At 41.6% G+C, this 19,961-nt stretch overlaps 1 protein-coding gene across 1 annotated transcript in view; it reads right to left on the bottom strand.

The window, feature by feature from the left end:
* ABLIM2 (actin binding LIM protein family member 2) overlaps positions 1-19,961 on the bottom strand; it is a 298,016-nt gene that overhangs the window by 98,148 nt on the left and 179,907 nt on the right. The window contains exons 8-12 of the mRNA XM_089691577.1: positions 18,992-19,050; positions 16,277-16,354; positions 13,241-13,387; positions 5,322-5,354; positions 1,842-1,962 (exon numbers count right to left, since the gene is read on the bottom strand). Coding sequence (XP_089547703.1) covers positions 1,842-1,962; positions 5,322-5,354; positions 13,241-13,387; positions 16,277-16,354; positions 18,992-19,050 — 438 coding nt within the window. The remainder of the gene's footprint in view (positions 1-1,841; positions 1,963-5,321; positions 5,355-13,240; positions 13,388-16,276; positions 16,355-18,991; positions 19,051-19,961) is intronic.

Here is a 19,961-nt window from a genome sequence, read left to right as displayed (position 1 = left end):
TAAACCACTCCCACGTTTTGTCACTTTTTCTGTTCTTATGTGTGTGTTTTTCACGGATGGAGGGTGTGGGTCCTCGGGCCTTACCTGAAGTCTAGGGGGAGGATGTGTGGCCATACGGTTCCTTCCTCCCCTGATCCCTAGGGGGTTTTCTCTTCGGGAGAACCCCCTTGCCTAGTACTGGATGTCCGGCTTCGGCTGGGCATAAGGAACGGTGGTCCACCAGGCCTTTTGGCCAGGAGGACCAAATGGGAACCTTGTCCCTGTCAGGAGCTTCGTGCCCCGGGGGATCGGGTGAACGGTCCAACCCTTTCGGGGGTAGGACAAACACACCCCTAAGTGCACGTTTTTCGTGTGGTGTTCTTGCACTTGCACTTTTTTGCGGACACTTACGGGTTTTTAAGTTATAGTTGCACGTTTGCGGACTTAAAAAAAAAATAAGGACATAAGCCTGGTACACACTACTAGTTTTGACAGCTGACCAGACAGCTCAGGAGGAGCCACTGTACTAAATATCTGATAGTACAGTGATCATCCCTGCTGTGATATTGTGTTCTGACAGGGGGGATGGTTCCCCCACTAGGACACTCTGGTCAGAGTTGCTGATTGGGAGCCGATCAGCAGACCTTTTCAGTCATGCCCCTTCAACAGAAACCAGCCGAACAGCAGGCTTATGTCAGACCAGCTGCTCTACACATGGGCCGTATGTTGGATGGTTTCTAATGAATTGGCTGATGCCGTCCAACATTCGGCCCATATGTACTAGGCTTTCGAGGATGTCAGTGCTTCTGTTGAGAACTGCTGAGACAAGGAGGCCAAGTTGTTGAGTCACTGCTGGTAAAGGAGAGCAGTAGGAGCGGAGATGTTAAATCGTTACTGAGAAAGGAAGTAGAGCTTCTGAGAAATGTACTTAAAGGACTTCTGCTGAAAACTCTGAGGATTAATTGCCCCACAGCTCCTGCAATTACAGGTCCATGCTGGCTACTTTAAAACACATTTATAGCTTGTTAAGAATATATTGATGTTTTATTGTTCGTAGCCTTTGCAAAAGTGAGGGTGAGGTCGCTCAACCTCACCATGGTATCCTGTGAAAGCTGAGGATCCAAAATCCCACAAAAATATGTTCCTGCTGTATTCCATGGTATGGCTGACTGACACCCCCCTTGCCTAGGCAAAGTGGCCAGAACCTGGTGGGGATGTAACTTTGGCTTTTTTTTTTCAATTAACTGTGCATTTTGTCAGCGGGTGGAAGGCTGGAGGATAAGCAGACCTTCCATTTTCATTCAAGTTTCAGTATAAAGCAACCCTGGCATAATCATAAAATAAGCCAGTGAAATGCACCCTGTAAAATAACAGGATGAATACTTCCCTGCCAGTGAACAGCAAGGGAAAACTTTGCTCCCTTCAAGGTGCTTCCATCTGACACTTGTAGTAGCCTCTCACTGAGTTTTCCATTAATGCAATAGGTTTCCTTTGATGTGATGGGCTCGTTAACCAACAGGGGCACTCATGAATGGCATAGCCAAGCTCAAATTTAGGAACAATTAAAATCTGCATATAAATTTAGCTGTCCATAACTTTGGATCTATGGATCATTTTGACACATGGCTTAACCTGAACCTAGCTTCTGCTTATGAAAGTTTCCATTATATGTTCAGTTTGCATTGTCCAGGTTATGATAGGTATGGGAACCATTGAAAATGTGCATTCATTATTTAAACATTTTCTTGTAACGGAGCTTGAAAATATAAGCATTGTACAATGTAACAATTCTCTTACTTATCTGTGCACAAGTGGCAGAGATGAAAATGTAACAAGATAAAAGGAATTCATTCACACTTTACCTGGTCTGCTGTAATGTTGGGGTGAATGAGATGTTGGAGTATAACGGCCGTATCCTACAGAGCCAGTGGAGCTCGGGCTGGACGCTCGGTACTGTTTCAGTGACCGATCATCAAGATCTCCCTGAATGGAATAGAAAAATTAGATAAAACAAGGGCATTATGAAAACCATCTTACTTGAATCATTCCATTACCTCACCAGCAATTGATTCAACCTCTAGATGCTATGATGGCTCTCATAGTTCATAGAAAGCCAATAAGAATGTAGAGCTGCCTAACATACTCCTGCTGAAAGTGGAATAACCTCAAGGAACACCTCAAAAATTAAGTTTTATTCCTTTTCGCATACAAACTAGCAACTTAACATAACCCCATAGCAATTTCACAAAAATGTTGAAACAATTACTGTGTATGGGGCCCAGATGTCACTAACAGTCAACAAAAAAGTGAAAAAAATGAAAAATATAGGAGCTGTGTGGACCTCAGCATTTGTGCAGGAGGGCAAAGAAAATAGCTTGCACTGTGGCAAAAAATGGCTTGGCAAAATGGATTCCACTTCCATTTAGTACAAATTTTCTCCTGATAGGGTATGTCCATCACCTACTCATACCCTCCTTTCTCATACTCCCCCACTGTTTTAAGTAAGCTCCATTATGTGCTCTCCTCGTTCATGTGACAGTGTCTGGGCCTGATGAATAGCTGGAAAAAAGGGGAGAAGGCAACATGCTCCTCCATACCTGGCAATGAGTATTTTTTGGCACTGCCAAAGATGGCCAGGGAAGCATGATGAAAGTAAGTATCAGTGGATGGGTGGGAGGTGCCCCATCAAGAGAACCTCCTTAAAGCAGAGCAAGCATGGACACCAAATTATTATCGGTGTCTAGTTCTGGAGATTGGCTAATTTGCAAATCAGCAGCCCTCCTAGAGCCAGACACTACTGAAAGTAGGTCAGGAAGAGTTCTAAACCATTCTGTAACCAGAAAATATATCAAAACTTTTATTTAGATCTGAGTTCTGCAAATCCATTCCTCTGACTAAAAAAGCAATGCGCTTCTTATACTGCCCTCGTTCAACTGGGACACAATTACTGCCAGTTTTACATGTAAAGATATAAAAGGTTTACACTGCAAGATGACCTGTGATCTAGGAGATTTACTGTTAGGGCTCATTTCATTTTTGCCCTTGTTCAAGCGGGCAGTCAGGGAGCAGTAAAACTACAGCTTTTTTTTTTTGCTTGGTTTTACCACCCCCTAGCCCAGTGGTCGGCAAGCCGCGGCTCGCGAGCCACATGCGGCTCTTTACAAACTTAAATGCGGCTCTTCTGTGTGCCGGGCTCCCGCTCCCCTCCCTCCTCTCGGGCGGCTGCTCCCCTCCCTCCTCTCGGGCGGCCGCCCCCCTCTCTCCTCTCGGGCGGCCGCCCCCCTCTCTCCTCTCGGGCGGCCGCCCCCCTCCCTCGTCTCGGGGTCAGGACTCTGCAGCTGTCAGGATGTAGGCGGGGCAGCCAGGATGTAGGCGGGGCAGCGTGACGAACTCCTCTCCTCTCACAGTCCGCCCTGAAGACCAGAACGGCGCGGGAACACGGCAAGAGGAACGCGCGGAGCAAAGGTAAGTGAATTGACACAATATGGGGAATGAATTACTATAGGGGGGATGAATTACTATATGGGGGATGAATTACTATGGGGGATGAATTACTATGGGGGATGAATTACTATAGGGGGGATGAATTACTATAGGGGGGATGAATTACTATATGGGGGATGAATTACTATATGGGGGATGAATTACTATGGGGGATGAATTACTATATGGGGGATGAATTACTATAGGGGGGATGAATTACTTTAGGGGGGATGAATTACTGTGGGGGATGAATTACTATAGGGGGGATGAATTACTATACGGGGGATGAATTACTATACGGGGGATGAATTACTATACGGGGGATGAATTACTATATGGGGGATGAATTACTATATGGGGGATGAATTACTATGGGGGATGAATTACTATATGGGGGATGAATTACTATGGGGGGATGAATTACTATATGGGGGATGAATTACTATATGGGGGATGAATTACTATGGGGGATGAATTACTATATGGGGGATGAATTACTATGGGGGATGAATTACTATATGGGGGATGAATTACTATGGGGGATGAATTACTATGGGGGATGAATTACTATACGGGGGATGAATTACTATAGGGGGGATGAATTACTATGGGGGATGAATTACTATATGGGGGATGAATTACTATATGGGGGATTAATTAATATGGGGGATGAATTACTAGGGGGGATGAATTACTATATGGGGGATGAATTACTATATGGGGGATGAATTACTATATGGGGTAATAATTACTATATGGGGGATGAATTACTATGGGGGATGAATTACTATATGGGGGATGAATTACTATGGGGGATGAATTACTATATGGGGGATGAATTACTATGGGGGATGAATTACTATGGGGGATGAATTACTATATGGGGGATGAATTACTATATGGGGGATGAATTACTATGGGGGGGTGAATTACTATATGGGGGATGAATTACTATGGGGGATGAATTACTATATGGGGGATGAATTACTATGGGGGATGAATTTTCAGTTTTAAAAATGTGGCTCTCAAAATAAATTTCAATCGTGGTTTGGGCGAGATTTGGCTCAGTTGAAAAAAAAGGTTGCCCACCACTGCCCTAGCCACACATGTGAACACTGCATTGATTCTTGGTAGACATTAATATTTTACTGTTTGGGAAGATCTAATATATATGTACACACACATAGTTGGTTTGATGCTTAATAACATTCACAGATCTCCTGGGTATGTGACATATATCAGTGGCTGAGCTTCCTTTACACCAAGAATGGTATAGATAGATTCAGCACACATCTACTCATTTCCTATTGAGTCCTAGATTTCTTTCTAAGGATGCTGACAAACATTTCCTAAAGGATAACCAAACCTAAGAAAAAATACGAGGGTTCTTCAAAAAGTTTCCGCACTTTTTAAAACTCTATTATATATATAAAAGTGCAGAAACATTTTGAAGACCGCTGATATATTACAGTTTACCACTCGCTTATTTAACATATTTTTTATTTTATTTTATTTTTTTATTTGCGTCAAACAAGAATTCACATCCTCAGATGCAACTCAACAAACAACGAAAAAGACACAATAAGTACAAAGTGCATCATCCGATTATAGTAATCTGAAATCTGATTGCCTATCAGCTATTGAACTTTGCACACTAACAGTACACTTTCACCACATTGCATAAAAGAACATTTTAACGAGCAGCTTATTTGTACAGAGTTCTATGGATTATTTTTCACCAGATATAAAATAAAATAATTATGAAATCTTGGTGAGATGAGAATGCCAGCATGATAGAAGCAAAAGGCAAAAATAAAAACAAACAAAAAAATCACAAACATGTAGACATGGCCAATTACCTCTGTAGGTGTTGAAGAGAGCAACTGAGGTGACTGCAAACAGCAACACAAAATAGGAAATTAGTGAGACTGCTCCATGCATGATGGGTATAACGACATGACAACAGTTCTGAGAATCCATGTATATAACATTTGCAGGTATTAAATATTCATGTACACAAGCGTAAAATCAATACTGCTAATAGCCATGGCTTATCTGAGCTTTATCAGTACATCACAATTAGTAGACAAGGATTACTGGAAGTTTACTGGAAGTATGTGGGGCCATACTTGGAGAGCTGTAAGCCTGCTGATAGGACAAAAAATGGTGATCTCAGGTCACCAGATTTCTGTGGCCCAAAGCAAGACTCTTGACACAATTTCCAAACATCTCTAGAATTATTGGACACATCATTTCCCAGTTCCCTAAAGCAAACCCGTTCTTTACTTATTCAGGACAAAGCAACTAGCTTGCTTTACTCCCCCAATCCTCCTGCGCATGGTTGGGAGCCAAAGGGAATACCTCCGACTTCCAAACATAGAGGAGCATGTAACTATGTAACTTACCCATGTGACAGGGCTGGGCCAATCAGCTTATACACACATTTCCTTTGCTCCTGGCAGCTTAATCATAGTAAAGCTGGGAGTGTGGACTTGAAAGAAATCACATCCATCAGTCAGATAGAAGAACACTTTTACTGAAATTCTGCAGCCATATGATTGCTTGGAAAAATTTCAAAAAAGGTAAATTGACTGAAATATAGAGCTGTGAAAACGTATTCTTAATTTTTTTTGCACATTTGTTACACTTATGACCCGAGTAAATACAATTTAGTTTTTAAATGATGATTTCATTTATTAGGAAACAAATGCTGTCCAAACCTACCTGTCCATATGTTAAAAAGTAATTGCCCTCAAACCCCCTGCTTCATAACCAAAATTAATTTAGTATGGGCCAATCAGCTTACACACACATTTCCTTTGCTCCTGGCAGCTTAACCATAGTAAAGCTGGAGGAAAGTGAGTAAATTATGCTGGGGTAGGCTTAACATAGAAAGAAAGGCAATACAGGCACTCACCTTTTAGACACTGCCTCCCCAATGATAATATATTTCCTGCATACAGTTGTTAATAAATATCAAAGTAATTACCTTTTTTAAACTTTTTCCCAAGTGGTCTCATGACCGCAAAGCTCTGGTGAGTCTATCTGTCTGAGCAAAGCTGACAAGTCCCTAGAGCAGTAAAGTTATACAAATAACATCCATAGGTCTAAGGCAGTGTGGACCTTGAAAGAAATCACATCCACCAGCCAGACAGAACACCACTTTTACTGAAGCTTTGCAGTCATGTGATTACTTGGAAACATTTCAAAAAAGGTAATTTGATTGACATATAGAGTTGTGAAAAAGTATTTGCCCCTTCCTGATTTTTTTTTTTGCACATTTGTCACACTAATAATTTCAATCATTAAACAAATATTAAAATTATACAAAGATAACCAGAGTAAATACAATTTAGTTTTTAAATGATTTCATTATTAAGGAAAAAAAGCTGTCCAAACCTGCTTGTCCACATGTTAAAAAGTAATTGCCCTCAAACCCACTTCTTCATAACCCAAGGGCGCTTGAGCTTGAGCTCACGACCTGATGGCTGGACATTCTCCTTCAGGATTTTCTGGTAGAGTGCAGAATTCATGGTTCCACCAATTATGGCAAGCCATCCAAGTCTTGAAGCTGCAAAGCAGCCCCAGACCAACACACTACACACTACCACCACCATGTTTGACTGTTGGTATGATGTTCTTTTTATGAAATGCTGTGTTAGTTTTACGCCAGATGTAGCAGGACGCACATCTTCCAAAAAGTTCAACTTTTATCTCATCAGTCCACAGAATATTTGCCCAAAAGTTTTGGGAATAATCAAAATGTCTTCTGGCAAATGTGAGATGAGCCTTTGTGGCTTTTTTTCTTTCTTGGTAAGCAGTGGCTTTTGCCTTGGAACTCTCCCATGGATGCCATTTTTGCCCGATCTCTTTCCTTTTGTTGAATCATGAACATTGATCTTAAGTGAAGCAAGTGAGGCCTTCGGTTCTTTAGATGTTGTTTTGGGTTCTTTAATGATCTCCTGGATGAATTGTTGTTGTTCTCTTGAAGTAATTTTGGCAGGCCGGCCGCTTCTCGGGAGGTTCACCACTGTTCAAGGTTTTCTCCATTTGTGGATAATGGCTCTCACCATGGTTTGCTGGAGTCCCAAAGCATTAGAAATTGCTTTGTAACCCTTTCTAAACTAATACATATTAATTACTGTATTCCTCATCTGTTCTTGAATTTCTTTGGATCATGGCATGATGTGTTGGTTTATGAGATCTTTTAGAATGTTTCAGTTTGTCAGATAGCTTCTATGTTAGTGAATTCTTGACTCAACGGGTCTGGCAGTAATCAGGCCTGGTTGTGCCAAGTGAAATTTAACTCAACTTTCCCAAAAATGTGGTTACTCACAGTTCATTCATGATTTAGTAAAGGTACTTTTTAACATAGGGCAAGGCAGGTTTGGGCTGCTTTTTTAATCTGAATCATTTAAGTGTGACAAATATGTGAAAAAAAAAATCCAGGAAGGGGGCAAATACTTTTTCACAGCACTGTATATTAGTAACTTAATTCAGGAAATATAAAAGCACTGGGGAGGAAATGTTTAAAACGTGGGTGGTTGCATTGCCTTTCCCTAATTAAAGTGAACCAGTTGCATTCCCCTGCATTGGCAAACCACAGGTTCACTTTCAAGTGAAACTATAGTGTATTATCAGTGAGAATATATAGTAAAATAAGTATTGAACATGTCACCATTTTTCTAGGTAAAAATATTTCTAAAGGAGCTATTGACATATGACTGGTTACAGTAATGACCACCCTTTATATTTATGCAAACATGATTTTGTGTTTTAGGTTGTGATTTGCTACATCCATAGATCTTGTAGTGAATGCAGGCATATAAAGCAGGACCAGAGGGAACAAGCAGGGATTGGTGTATAGCATTAGATGTATGATAGAGTCTGGAGGTATGACACATACTAAATCTTTATGTTTTATAATAAAAATGGAGTAAAGGAAGATAAAACAGTTTCTCTGGCTTTCTAGTAATATCTGCTCATTAACGCAACAAAGCAAACAAGCTCCATTAATTCTAGGAGCTGTAGGCACAAAAGCATTGTTAGTCTGTTTCTCTCAGGATCTGTAATACAATAAAAAAGAACACACAGAAGAGACATCGAACAGAGAGGACTAGTAGCAGAAAGGCAGAGAGAGACACAGAGATCTGGATCAGCTTTTATGAACTCGGCAGCAGTGGGCTCCTTGTCCCCATCTTTGCCATCACAAACCTCTCTGGCTGTTATCTAATACAGGATACATGGTACAGGGAATCTGTATTCTCAAAGGGGGATTATTTGTCGAAGAACTATATTTCCATATTCCGGAAATCTCAGAAGAACCAGGCAGTGACTTATCTGATAACATGGGAATTCAGAGATCAATCTAAGTTTCCTATCCGCAGGCTGCATACACCTGCCCTGCTATTCAGAATTCCAATGTGCAGGCATATTGCTATTTAATTCCTCTCTCTCACACTTCTTCTAAGCACAAATAGACTGCAGAGAGCTAATGCTAAATGAATACTGTGGTGTTGAAATAAATCTGCATCGAAAGACTATAAATGTTGAACTCCTGATTTGCATACTTTTCCTCTGTTACTGATGTGGAAACAATGGAATCATATTATATATTTCGGTGCATTGTATTAACGCATTAATTAAGATGAGTCCATTGATCAGTCACTTTTATCGTGTGTTACCCTCCCCATGGCCAACACATAGATCATAATGGCTAATTTCTTGTGTGGGTAATTGCTCTATTCATTATTTTACCAGTAATGGCATATTGTTTTAAATGTCAGATCTGAGTAGTCATGCCCAGTCAGCGATCAACCAATGGTGGCATTGGGGAGGGTACATAAGGATAGTCACTGTGCCATACTGCCATCCCTATGACTAAGTTGGAAGTGACAAAACACATCAGAGCGAGGTTGTACAGCAACCGGAAGTGACATTTTGAACCAGAAGTGACGTGTGAGCGCCATTGTTTGGGATCCGGCGGTGGTGAGAGCACAGCTTGTGTATCCCTCTACATTACAGGTGTTTTTTATCCATTTATCTTGTGAGTGGCTGTCTATACATTTAATAAAAGGTGTTATTGGTTACTGCACCATTGGAATTTTATCTCTTATTTTTGCATGACCATTATCGGGTGGAGAGGAGTAAAGGAGATTTGAGGAAAGTCTCTATGCAGTTACACCTTTTGCAGACACACATGCGATACATGCCAACCATGAGAATGGAAGGCATGTAAATTTGGTGAGTGCATACCCAGAAGAGGGGGTGTTTGTTAAAGGCACATGGTGTTTTTTGGTTTTGGAACACTTTGAAGATTTATCACATTGAAATAGATATTCACATGTGACAATGGACTATACTTTTATGCACTAAGTGATTGATACATTTCACATGAATGTTTTGATGTTTTATATACTTTTTTGATTACAGTACCACTGGACTATTGATGTTCATTTATTTGTGCAATCTAAGTTTCCTATCCGCAGGCTGCATACACCTGCACTGCTATTCAGAATTACAATGTGCAGGCATATTGCTATTTAATTCCTCTCTCTCACACTTCTTCTAAGCACAAATAGACAAAAGAGAGCTAATGCTAAATGAATACTGTGGTGTTGAAATAAATCTGCATAGATTTGCATACTTGTTCTCTGTTACTCATGTGGAAACAATGGAATCCATAGGATTAGCATGAGAACTAGATAAATGGCACATCTTACAGGAGAGGTGAGCTTTCATACTCCCTGATTAATGTTCAACACATTTTATTTTTAAATGGTCACTTTTCCCAAAGTGATTTTTTTTATTACGGACGGAGTCCAGTGGGCTGAGACAGCCCCTTGCTATTTGTATTTTTTCATTTTCCAACAGAGAGATCTAACTGCCATATCTGCCAACTCTGATCCTGTCTACCTGGGAGTTCTGGGTGCCCCCACTCACCTTTGCTTGTCCCAGCATCTCACGTTAGCCTCTCACTAATTTAAAACATGGATGTCCAAACCTGAGGCTCATGGGCAACAAGAAAGCTATGAACGGCTATAAATGCAGGCCATCAACAATACATAGATTTTTTTTTTAAATGCATTTACATTTAATGAGCACATGCGCCCGAAGAAAAATTTGACAGTCTCTCTTTACTGGACTACAAGTGCCAACAGCCTTTGCAGCTGACGGCTTGTAGTTCTCAATGAACTACCAGGACGCTAGTGAATCCATTGGTTGTTCCTGTCACTCAGAAACTGCTTGCCAGTATGAGGTACAGGCAGACAGCTACACAGACAGATTGAGATTTCACCTGAGATTTCACCTGCGATCTGTGATCGCAGCTGCAATGCTTTAAAGGCTCCATTAAAAAAAAAAATAAATGCACATTTTTTTTACCAGCAAAAAAAGTGCACTTATTATTTTTTTTTTTAGAAAGGTCAACTTATCCTTAAAAGAGGAGACCTCAAATGCTGTTGTTGTGCCGTTCCCAACTCAATGTCCTGCATTCCTGAGACTGCAGCAGTTTTTATGTTCAGTAACATAAATAACAAACTGTCTGGTCTTCCAGCACCTTTGTACAACATGCTACTTTCTGATTAAAATAAGAACCATGATGGAAGAAACTAAAATAAATATTAAATAAAATGCAACATATAAAATAATGTTGGTAGGTTCATCATTTTATATACAGTGGGGCAAAAAAGTATTTAGTCAGCCACCAATTGTGCAAGTTCTCCCACTTAAAAAGATGAGAGAGGCCTGTAATTGGCATCATAGGTAGACCTCAACTATGAGAGACAAAATGAGAAAAAAAATCCAGACAATCATATTGGCTGATTTGGAAAGAATTTATTTGCACATTATGGTGGAAAATAGGTATTTGGTCACCTACAAACAAGCAAGATTTCTGGCTCTCACAGACCTGTACCTTCTTCTTTAGGAGGCTCCTCTGTCCTGCACTCATTACCTGTATCAATGGCACCTGTTTGAACTTGTTATCAGTATAAAAGACACCTGTCCACAACCTCAAACAGTCACACTCAAAACTCCACTATGGTGAAGACCAAAGAGCTGTCGAAGGACACCAGAAACAAAATTGTAGACCTGCACCAGGCTGGGAAGACTGAATCTGGAATTGGCAAGCAGCTTGGTGTGAACAAATCAACTGTGGGAGCAATAATTAGAAAATGGAAGACATACAAGACCACTGATAATCTCCCTCGATCTGGGGCTCCACGCAAGATCTGACCCCGTGATGTCAAAATGATCACAAGAACGGTGAGCAAAAATCCCAGGACCACACGGGGGGACCTAATGAATGACCTGCAGAGAGCTGGGACCAATGTAACAAAGGCTACCATCAGTAACACACTACGCTGCCAGGGACTCAGAACCTGCAGTGCCAGACGTGTCCCCCTGCTTAAGCCAGTACATGTCCGGGCCCGTCTGAAGTTTGCTAGCGAGCATTTGGATGATCCAGAAGAGGATTGGGAGAATGTCATATGGTCAGATGAAACCAAAATAGAACTGTTTGGTAGAAACACAACTCGTCGTGTTTGGAGGAGAGAGAATGCTGAGTTGCATCCAAAGAACACCATACCTACTGTGAAGCATGGGGGTGGCAACATCATGCTTTGGGGCTGTTTCTCCGCAAAGGGACCAGGACAACTGATCCATGTACAGGGCAGAATGAATGGGGCCATGTATCGTGAGATTTTGAGTGCAAACCTCCTTCCATCAGCAAGGGCATTGAAGATGAAATGTGGCTGGGTCTTCCAACATGACAATGATCCCAAACATACCGCCCGGGCAACGAAGGAGTGGCTTTGTAAGAAGCATTTCAAGGTCCTGGAGTAGCCTAGCCAGTCTCCAGATCTCAACCCCATAGAAAACCTTTGGAGGGAGTTGAAAGTCCGTGTTGCCCAGCGACAGCCCTAAAACATCACTGCTCTAGAGGAGATCTGCATGGAGGAATGGGCCAACATACCAGCAACAGTGTGTGCCAACCTTGTGAAGACTTACAGGAAACGTTTGACCTCTGTCATTGCCAACAAAGGATATATAACAAAGTATTGAGATGAACTTTTGATATTGACCAAATACTTATTTTCCACCATAATTTGCAAATACATTCTTTCCAAATCAGCCAATGTGATTGTCTGGATTTGTTTTCTCATTTTGTCTCTCATAGTTGAGGTCTACCTATGATGCAAATTACAGGCCTCTCTCATCTTTTTAAGTGGGAGAACTTGCACAATTGGTGGCTGACTAAATACTTTTTTGCCCCACTGTATATATTTTATTTTTAAATATGTTTATTTGAATGTCAAAAGTGAATGGTCCATTTTTTGATGAGATGAACAATAACCTGTGAAAAATAATACGATTGTTTTCTATCATAATTGTTATATATTCTCTAACCATATACAGCCAAATCAGGAAACACTTACCCCTTTTATAGAATGCCTTCCAACCAACAGCAGGGGATGTTCCTGTTGTAAGGCAAAATGACAATCTCTTTCTTTGGTCTTGACTACTCCTAGACTAGTTCTCTGTAACTACCACTGAGGTCAACAAAAGTGGTCCCTCTGGTCTGTGGTTTAAATCACTTTTTTAAGTGCCAGGCGGGTGCCATAATGACACGCTAAGAATACACTTCCACAGTGGTGGCTGTCAGTATAGCGCACACCAAGTGAAATTGGTTAGGTTTGGTCCTACTGTATAAAAATAAAGCCTTTTAGTCTATGTTAATATCTTATAAATGTTTATTAATGCTGTATACTTGCAATACCTCTCCATAACTATGCCTGTCGTCTGATGTATAACTGATGTACGGTGAATAGGAGATCATGTCAGGACGGTCAATATTATAGATGGCTTTACTTTTGGGTAGAGCCGCCAAATCTTTGTAGTCAATGATCTCATCGCCAAGTTTTGCCTAAGGATGACAGGAAAGAGAAAGAAGACAGACAGGTATGAGCAGAGGACAGAACAGATTACTAAGTAGCAGTTTACTAAGTAAAATGAAATAAAAGTGAAATTCTTAAGGGAAAACACAGCAGAGGACAGAAACCTGTACATGCAAAGCCTCTAATGCCAATGATTGACTTATGTATGCAGGTCCCACCAATTAATAGTGTACATACAAAGTGAGATTAAAAATGATGTACTGCCAACAGAACAGCAGTAAGATTTTATACAAAACACACTTTTTACAAATTGTTCATTCTCTCTTACCATATTACAAGCCATTTGAAAAGCCTACAGGTACAGTTGGGATCGAAAGTTTGGGCACCCCAGCTAAAATTTTGTATTAATGTGCATAAAGAAGCCAAGGAAAGATGGAAAAATCTCCAAAAGGCATCAAATTACAGATTAGACATTCTTATAATATGTCAACAAAAGTTAGATTTTATTTCCATCATTTACACTTTCAAAATAACAGAAAACAAAAAAATGGCATCTGCAAAAGTTTGGGCACCCTGCAGAATTAATATCTTGTACTGCCCCCTTTGGCAAGTATCTCAGCTTATAAACGCTTTTTGTAGCCAGCCAAGAGTCTTTCAATTCTTGTTTGAGGTATCTTTGCCCATTCTTCCTTACAAAAGTCTTCCAGTTCTTTGAGATTTCTGGGCTGTCTGTCACGCACTGCTCTTTTAAGGTCTATCCATAGATTTTCAATTATGTTGAGGTCAGGAGATTGTGAAGGCCATGGCAAAACCTTCAGTTTACGCCTCTTGATGTAATCCCCCGTGGATTTCGAGGTGTGTTTAGGATCATTATCCATTTGTAGAAGCCATCCTCTCTTTAACTTCAGCTTTTTCACAGATGGCATCAAGTTACCATCCCAAATTTGCTGAAATTTTATTGAATCCATTTTTCCTTCTACTCGTGAGATGTTCCCTGTGCCCCTGGCTGCAACACAACCCCAAAGCATGATTGATCCAACCCCATGCTTAACAGTTGGACAGAGGTTCTTTTCATTAAATTCTGTGCCCCTTCTTCTCCAAACGTACCTTTGCTCATTCCGGCCAAAAAGTTCAATTTTAATCTCATCGGTCCACAGAACTTGTTTCCAAAATGCATCAGGCTTGTCTATATGTTCATTTGCAAAGTTCAAACAATGATTTTTGTGGTGAGGATGTAGAAAAGGTTTTCTTCTGATGACTCTTTTATGAAGACCATATTTGTACAAGTATCTCTTTATAGTGGAATAGTGTACCACAACTCCAGTGTCTGCCAGATCTTTCTGGAGGGATCGTGCAGTCAAACGTGGGTTTTGAATTGTTTTTCTCACAATCCTGTGAGCTGTTCTGTCTGATATTTTTCTTGGTCTTCCAGATCTTGCTTTAACTTCCACTGTTCCTGATGACTGCCATTTCTTAATTACATTCCGAACAGAGGATATTGACATCTGAAAACGCTTTGCTATCTTCTTATAGCCTTCTCCAGCTTTGTGAGCGTCAACTATTTTCAGTTTTCTAGACAACTGCTTAGAAGAACCCATGGTGCTGATTGTTGGGGCAAGGTCAGATGAGTCTGGGCATTTAAAACCTTTGAGATTGACATCACCTGGTCTTCCCAGACGATGATTGAGAACAATCCATGACACTGGCAGGTCTCAGCTTGGCAAAGGAGGCAGTGCATGCTATAAATTCTGCAGGATGCCCAAACTTTTGCAGACGCCATTTTTCTGTTTTCTGTTATTTTGAAAGTGTAAATGATGGAAATAAAATCTAACTTTTGTTGACATATTATAAGAATGTCTAATCTGTAATTTGATGCCTTTTGGAGATTTTTCCATCTTTCCTTGGCTTCTTTATGCACATTAATACACATTTTTAGCTGGGGTGCCCAAACTTTCAATCCCCACTGTAGCTATTTTAAACACAAACCTCTATAGAAAGGATGCCTGTGGCTCAAGAGCTTGCAATTCATATGCAACTGCTTAGACAATAAGGGGGAACTCAAGTCTCTAGATATTCTACATTCTTTTATGACCATCTGATGCTGCCCTTTCAATTACTGAGAATATAAAGATGTCAAATACCTACTTACCTAACAGTAGGTCTGGGCTTTCTTCTACCAATGGCACCTAAGAATAGCTACAGCTGCAAGTAATCTCTGCTCTTTTAAATGATGACATTTGGGCAGCACAAGCCAATCAGTAGCTCTGCTTGAACAGAGATGCCATCCTTTGACAGATGTGCCATGTCCCTCAGCTGTGGCAATGCATTCAGAGCTGGTGGCTGAAGAGAACCCAAAGCCCCTGCTAGTTATCCAATTCACAGCTTTGGATATTTTATTATAGATGGAGCAGAGTAAGTCACAAAATACTCTAATGATGATTAATGAATGTCACTATGGGGGGTTATTTATTAAAACTGGAAAGTGTAAAATCTGGTGCAGCTCTACATAGACACCAATCAGCTTCCAGGTTTTATTGCCAAAGCTTAATTGAATAAGCCGAAGTTAGATGCTGATTGGCTAACATATTCTTCTCACCCCATTAGGAAAACAGTAGGAGTGTCCGAAGACTGGGCAGTCACACTAAAGCATTTCATACATTGAGGACTAGATTGTGAATGGTCTAGCCAACCTTACATAATGGGAAGGTGACAAATGAACTTGCAAAGCTATAGGCTCGTAGTGTTGTCACTCTCTGACTATGTTGAATTGCAGAGATGTGTGAACGACATTTCTGGATAAACAGTTGATAGGTAAACCACAGGACACTGTATTTCAATTGTAAGCAATCTGATTTGCTTATTTACTGTAAAATGACAACAATAATGCAATATGCAAAAAAGAAAAAAAACAGTCTTACATAAATGACTCTACTTGGGGATCCGGAGGTACTTGATGCAGGGACTGATATGATGCTCTCTGAGGAAGTTCTTGTTTCCTGAGGGATAAATGCCCAAGATTTTGAATGTACACCTTAATAAGTATTTAAGCAAAAGTGTTTCATTTCCACTACGCAATGGCCCTATGTAGTCATTAAGGGTATAGAAATTTTATACACAGGTACATTGGTCCAATGTGGGCCAATGTAACTATGTACAAGGGGCATTCAAGTCAAACTGGGACTTTTGAGTTTATATAATAAAGGAAAAAATTTCAAGGAGTGAACAATGAATTTATTTTTCGACATACCGTATTTTCCGGCGTATAAGACGACTATTTAGCCCATGAAAATCTTCTGAAAAGTCGGGGGTCGTCTTATACGCCGGTATACGGCGAGCCGGTGTCAGGGTGGCACTTTTTTGAGGGGCGGCACGGTGGCGGAAGGGACACTAAGTACAGGGGAGGGCAGGGGGCTGCTGTACCTTACCTGGCTCCGGTCCCGGTCCCACGACGATCCGGTCCAGGAAGCGCGGCTGCTCCTTCTTTCAATTCCGCCGCTCGATGGTCGCGCGGCCGCTCGGCTCCGCCTCCTCACCGGTGATTGGGCGCCAGCACTGGAAAGGCACACAGGCGACCAATCATCGACGAGGAGGCGGAGCCGAGCGGCCCCACGAAAATCGAGTGAGGGAGTGGCCAGTAAGTGTGCAGCAGCAGCATGCTGTGACACTCGGCACTATTCCTCTCCCCCACTGACACCAACAATGAGGCACTGTTCCTACCCCACTGACACCAACGATGGGGCACTGTTACTACCCCACTGACACCAACGATGAGGCACTGTTCCTACCCCACTGACACCAACGATGAGGCACTGTTCCTACCCCACTGACACCAACGATGAGGCACTGTTCCTACCCCACTGACACCAATGATGGGGCACTGTTCCTCCCCCACTGACACCAACGATGAGGCACTATTCCTCCCCCACTGACACCAACGATGGGGCACTATTCCTCCCCCACTGACACCAACGATGGGGCACTATTCCACCCCCCACTGACACCAATGATGGGGCACTATTCCTCCCCCACTGACACCAACGATGGGGCACTATTCCTCCTCCCCGCTGACACCAACGATGGGGCACTATCCCCCCCCCCACTGACACCAATGATGGGGCACTATTCTCTCCACTGATACCAATGATGGGGCACTTTTCCCGCCACTGACACCAACGATGGGGCACTATTCCTCCCACTGACACCAATGATGGGGCGCAATTCCTGCCACTGATACCAATGATGGGGCGCAATTCCTGCCACTGATACCAATGATGGGGCACTATTCTCCCCACTGATACAAATGATGGGGCACTATTCTCCCCACTGATACCAATGATGGGGCACTTTTCCCGCCACTGATACCAACGATGGGGCGCTATTCCCACTGACACCAATGATGGGGCGCAATTCCTGCCACTGATACCAATGATGGGGCGCTATTCCTCCCACTGACACCAATGATGGGGTGCAATTCCTGCCACTGATACCAATGATGGGGCGCTATTCCTCCCACTGACACCAATGATGGGTCACTATTCCTCCCACTGACACTAATGATGGGACACTATTCCTCCCACTGACACCAATGATGGGGCACGATTCTTCCCACTGACACCAATGATGGGGCACTATTCCTCCCACTGACTAATGATGGGACACTATTCCTCACACACTGACACTAATAATGGGGCACCATCATTGGTGTCAGTGGGAGGAATAGTGTCCCATCATTGGTATCAGTGGGAGGAATAGTGCCCCATCATTGGTGTCAGTGGATAAAATAGTGCCCCATCATTGGTGTCAGTGGGAGGAATAGTGCCCCATCATTAGTATCAGTGGGAGGAATAGTGCCCCATCATTGGTATCAGTGGGAGGAATAGTGCCCCATCATTGGTATCAGTGGGAGGACTAGTGCCCCATCATTGGTGTCAGAGCGAGGAATCGTGCCCCATCATTGGTGTCAGTGGGAGGAATAGCACCCCATCATTGGAATACCATACTGAAATAGCTTACCATATACCAAAGGTTAGTACCGCCACGCTGGCATCCCTTTTTATACCTGTAAAATTAAAAGTCCTGGTGTGACTTGAACGCTCCTTGTATATACAACACTCGGCTGATACCACTGGAAGTTGGAAATCACTGAAGTAGACATCGCTACTCCAATGATCTCCACTTCCTGAGAGGTTGTCCAGGTGCATTCCAAACACAGGAGGTTGGCCAGTTGCCAAGGGAAACAGGAAGGTAAAAAAATGTGCATTTATTATTTTTCTTCCTAAGGAGCCTGCAAATCATTGCACCTGTGATCGCAGGTTCAGTGCAGACTCTTGGGATGACTGTCTGCCCGTACCTCCCATCTATAAACTACAGGAGCCCTCACCAGTGTCCTTGCCGTTCATTAAGAACAACAAGTCATCTACTGAGATGGCACGCGGTACTTGTAGTCTTTTCATTCACAGGAAACAGTGTTGTCATGGGGAAGAGGGGCCCGGGGGTGGATGCTTAACATGTTACACCCTAAATACGTGCAATAATAACGTAACATGTTCAGAAAGGTGAACTTAGCCTTTAAACATTTAAGCATTGGCTGGAGTAGACTGGTAAATCTATGGGGACAAGTCCTAAAAAAGTACCTTATTTCTTTCTTCTGTTTTGGCAGCTTGCCTGCAGATTGGATGCCATATTGAGTTCCCTGTTAAAATAAAAGTGGCAAATATCAGATATTCAATAATAAATAAACATTACATTAAAATGTGCTTTGCTAAAACTTTTTTCTGAGTTAATATTCTAATGCACCTTCTGAGAACAAGAAGATTCCACAAGAATGGGCAAGTTAAAAGTGCTGAGCCATGCTTGTACAGGAAGGGCTTTGACAACCATGAACATTTTCTAAGAAGCAGGTAAAGACATATACAATTTAAAATTGTCTCTATTTCTAATTTTATGGAGGCTGAGCTTCACCTAAGAGTGAAAGTGACAAGAGAATTGTTTAAACAAAGCTATAGCTTGAATGCAATTAAAAATATCCGGTATATTTCTTATAGTGCTAAATATTCAATTACAATCCAAAAATTCTGCTTGGAAAGTCTTCACACTCAATTCACTAAGCTATTGCAAGCACTATTTGCCATAAATACCTTTATATGATGAGAATGGAAAGAAACTCTGACACACTAGCAGAAATGATAAGCATTATGGATTTAATACATACTGGATGCTGTAGCTTTGGCAAATTAAACTTTTCATTCATGTTAAAGGATCAGATTACTCAAAATATAAACTAAATTATATAGATGTACATCCTTAAAATGTGGACACTCCTTCAAATAACTGAGTTCAGTGAAAGATGTTCTAATGTTCCAACATAGAAAGACATGTTAGACAACATTGGGGCAAGAGACTGGAAAAGGTATAAGTGTGCCCCTTTGCATAAAGCCAAGTCCGTAAAGGCAAGGTTTGCTAAGTTTGGGGTGGAGGGACTCGAGTGGCCTGCACAGAGGCCCTGAATTCTACAATACTAAACTGTTTTGAGAAGAACTGGAATATGACTGTGAACAGGTCTCTGTCAAGGTCCTACCTTTTCCCTGAGGTTATGTTACTCCA

The sequence above is a fragment of the Staurois parvus genome, unplaced genomic scaffold (genome assembly GCF_062004578.1).
Source record: "Staurois parvus isolate SC_StPar_1 unplaced genomic scaffold, SC_StPar_1.0 ptg000564l, whole genome shotgun sequence".
Taxonomy (NCBI): domain Eukaryota; kingdom Metazoa; phylum Chordata; class Amphibia; order Anura; family Ranidae; genus Staurois; species Staurois parvus.
The sequence above is the reverse complement of the archived record's forward strand: the minus strand, read 5'-3'. Positions and strand labels throughout refer to the sequence as shown.